The following is a 2,298-nucleotide window of genomic DNA, read 5'->3' on the forward strand; positions in this document are numbered from 1 at the left end:
TGATAAATCCAGTAAATACAGAAGAGAGAGAAAGAGAAAAAATGGAGTTTAAACATTTCAGCCATGTTCATGGCTTGACTATTTATCATATGGCTGAAGGATCGGAAACCGTCTGCTCAGGCTGCAATCTAGGTGGATTAACAACCGTATATATGTGTTGGCAATGTCAATTCTTCCTCCATGAACAATGCTTCAAGGCAAAACGATCCATTTCTCATCATCCTTCTCATCCATCTCATCCTCTCTCTTTCTTCCCTTCTCCAACTCACCCTTCCGCTTCCTTTCTCTGTAATTCCTGCCATCATTCCGGCACCGGATTCTCTTACGCCTGCGCCGATTGCGACTTCGATCTTCATGTTCACTGCGCTTATAATACCCTTTCAATTACTTCTGATCATCATCTGTATCGTCAGCAGTCTCTAAATCACCCATTCCCAGGAATTCAATTCGAAAACCCTAATTATAACAATACCCAGTTCACATATCCTCCTCCGATTTCGGATCCATACCCCCCGCAGCCCGTAGATTCTTATCCTCCCCATGTTTTGAATAATAATCCACCGTTTTTAGATTCTTATCCGCCATTAGTTCTAGATTCTTACCCCCATGTTTCTGTTCGACCATATGCATCTGAGAATAATCCACCAGTTCAAGATTACTACCCTCAAGTTTCTCACCCACAACCTGTTCGACCATATGCGTCTGAGAATAATCATAATCCACAAGTTCAAGATGCATACCCTCAAGTCTCTCACCCGCCACCTGTTCGACAATATGCGTCTGAGAATAATAATCCACCGATTGCATCATACCCACAAACCCCATCCAATATTCCGGCGAGTTCTGCATCTTCAACGCCAATTCAAGTTTCTCACCCGCCACCTGTTCGACAATATGCATCTGAGAATAATAATCAACCAATTGCATCATACCCACAAACCCCATCCAAATTTCCGGCGAGTTCTGCATCTTCAACACCACCAGTTCAAGATTCCTACCCTCAAGTTTCTCACCCGCCACCTGTTCGACAATATGTGTCTGAGAATAGTAATCCACCAATTGCATCATACCCACAAACCCCATCCAATATTCCGGCGAGTTCTGCATCTTCAACCCCAATTCCGGCCAATTACCAGCCAAAACCAGTTTCATCATCATCAACTGATCAAAACCAAGCTCAAAAAACCCACGTAGCAAAACACTTCAGCCATCAGCACGCATTACGCCAACTCAAAATCCACGAAGAAGAAGGCCTCCTCTGTTCCGGCTGCGAACAAGCACTCTCAGGCGAAGCCTACACATGTACAAAAACAAAACTCTGCGAATTCAAACTCCACAAATCATGTTTCGATCTTCCAAAAGAAACCCAACATAAATCTCACAAAGCCCATCCACTAACACTCCTATCCACACCACCTTCCAAAAGCTTCTACATCCCAGAATTCACCTGCAATGCTTGTTTAAAAACAGGCAATTCATTTCTCTACCATTGCTCAACCTGTAACTTTAACCTCCACGTAAACTGCGCTTTCTTGGCTGAATCCGTGAAACGAACAGATCATCAACACCCGTTGTCTTTACACTATTCTTCTCCTTACAAGAAATCGAATGACTGTGAAGATGATGTGGTGTTCATGTGTAACGTTTGTGAGGATTCTGTTGATCCTAAGTGTTGGGTTTATTACTGTAAAGAATGCGACTTTGGGACGGAATTGGGTTGTGTAAATGATGAAGTGGAGAAAGGAGGAGGAGAGGAAGGGAAGGGAGAAGAAAGTGATGAAGTTACATTGGCAGAGAAGATGATTGAGATGCAGAATTCATATCAGAGGATGCAAATTCAGATGCAGTTGAGCCAACAGAATGCGCAGTTCGTTAGCCATATTGCTCAAAGCTTCTCTAATTTGGCTGGATAATTAGTAATCAACTGTTTTGTTACTTTCTTACTTTATCACATTATTGCATTAATGTTAAGTGATTCTCTAAATTTTAATTTCTCAAAATAAATGAAAGTATTTTCTCAAGTTTTCATCTTAAAATTGTATAATTTAGTAATATAAAAAGTTTGTTTATGTATTCAGAATAGGGTTAATTCGAAGCTATACTACAGGCACTGTCTATATCCCACTCATGAAGTGACACCTATACAGCATTAACTCTCTCCTTGATTTTTTTCTCTTTGTACATGTGGCACTTTCTTAATGAATACATGCACTACATGAATACATGTATTAGTAGCATCGAACTAACCCACAATAGCAGCTAGGCTCAATTTCTTATGCTCTAATCATTTAGGCTCAA

At 40.9% G+C, this 2,298-nt stretch overlaps 1 protein-coding gene across 1 annotated transcript; it reads left to right on the forward strand.

The window, feature by feature from the left end:
• LOC124945539 lies at positions 1–2,073 on the forward strand. Its single transcript, XM_047485994.1, has one exon. The coding sequence runs from the start codon at positions 42–44 to the stop codon at positions 1,911–1,913; it is 1,872 nt and encodes a 623-aa protein (XP_047341950.1). The 5' UTR covers positions 1–41; the 3' UTR covers positions 1,914–2,073.
• Positions 2,074–2,298: the final 225 nt, after the last annotated feature.

This window comes from Impatiens glandulifera, chromosome 7 (assembly GCF_907164915.1).
Source record: "Impatiens glandulifera chromosome 7, dImpGla2.1, whole genome shotgun sequence".
Lineage (NCBI taxonomy): Eukaryota > Viridiplantae > Streptophyta > Magnoliopsida > Ericales > Balsaminaceae > Impatiens > Impatiens glandulifera.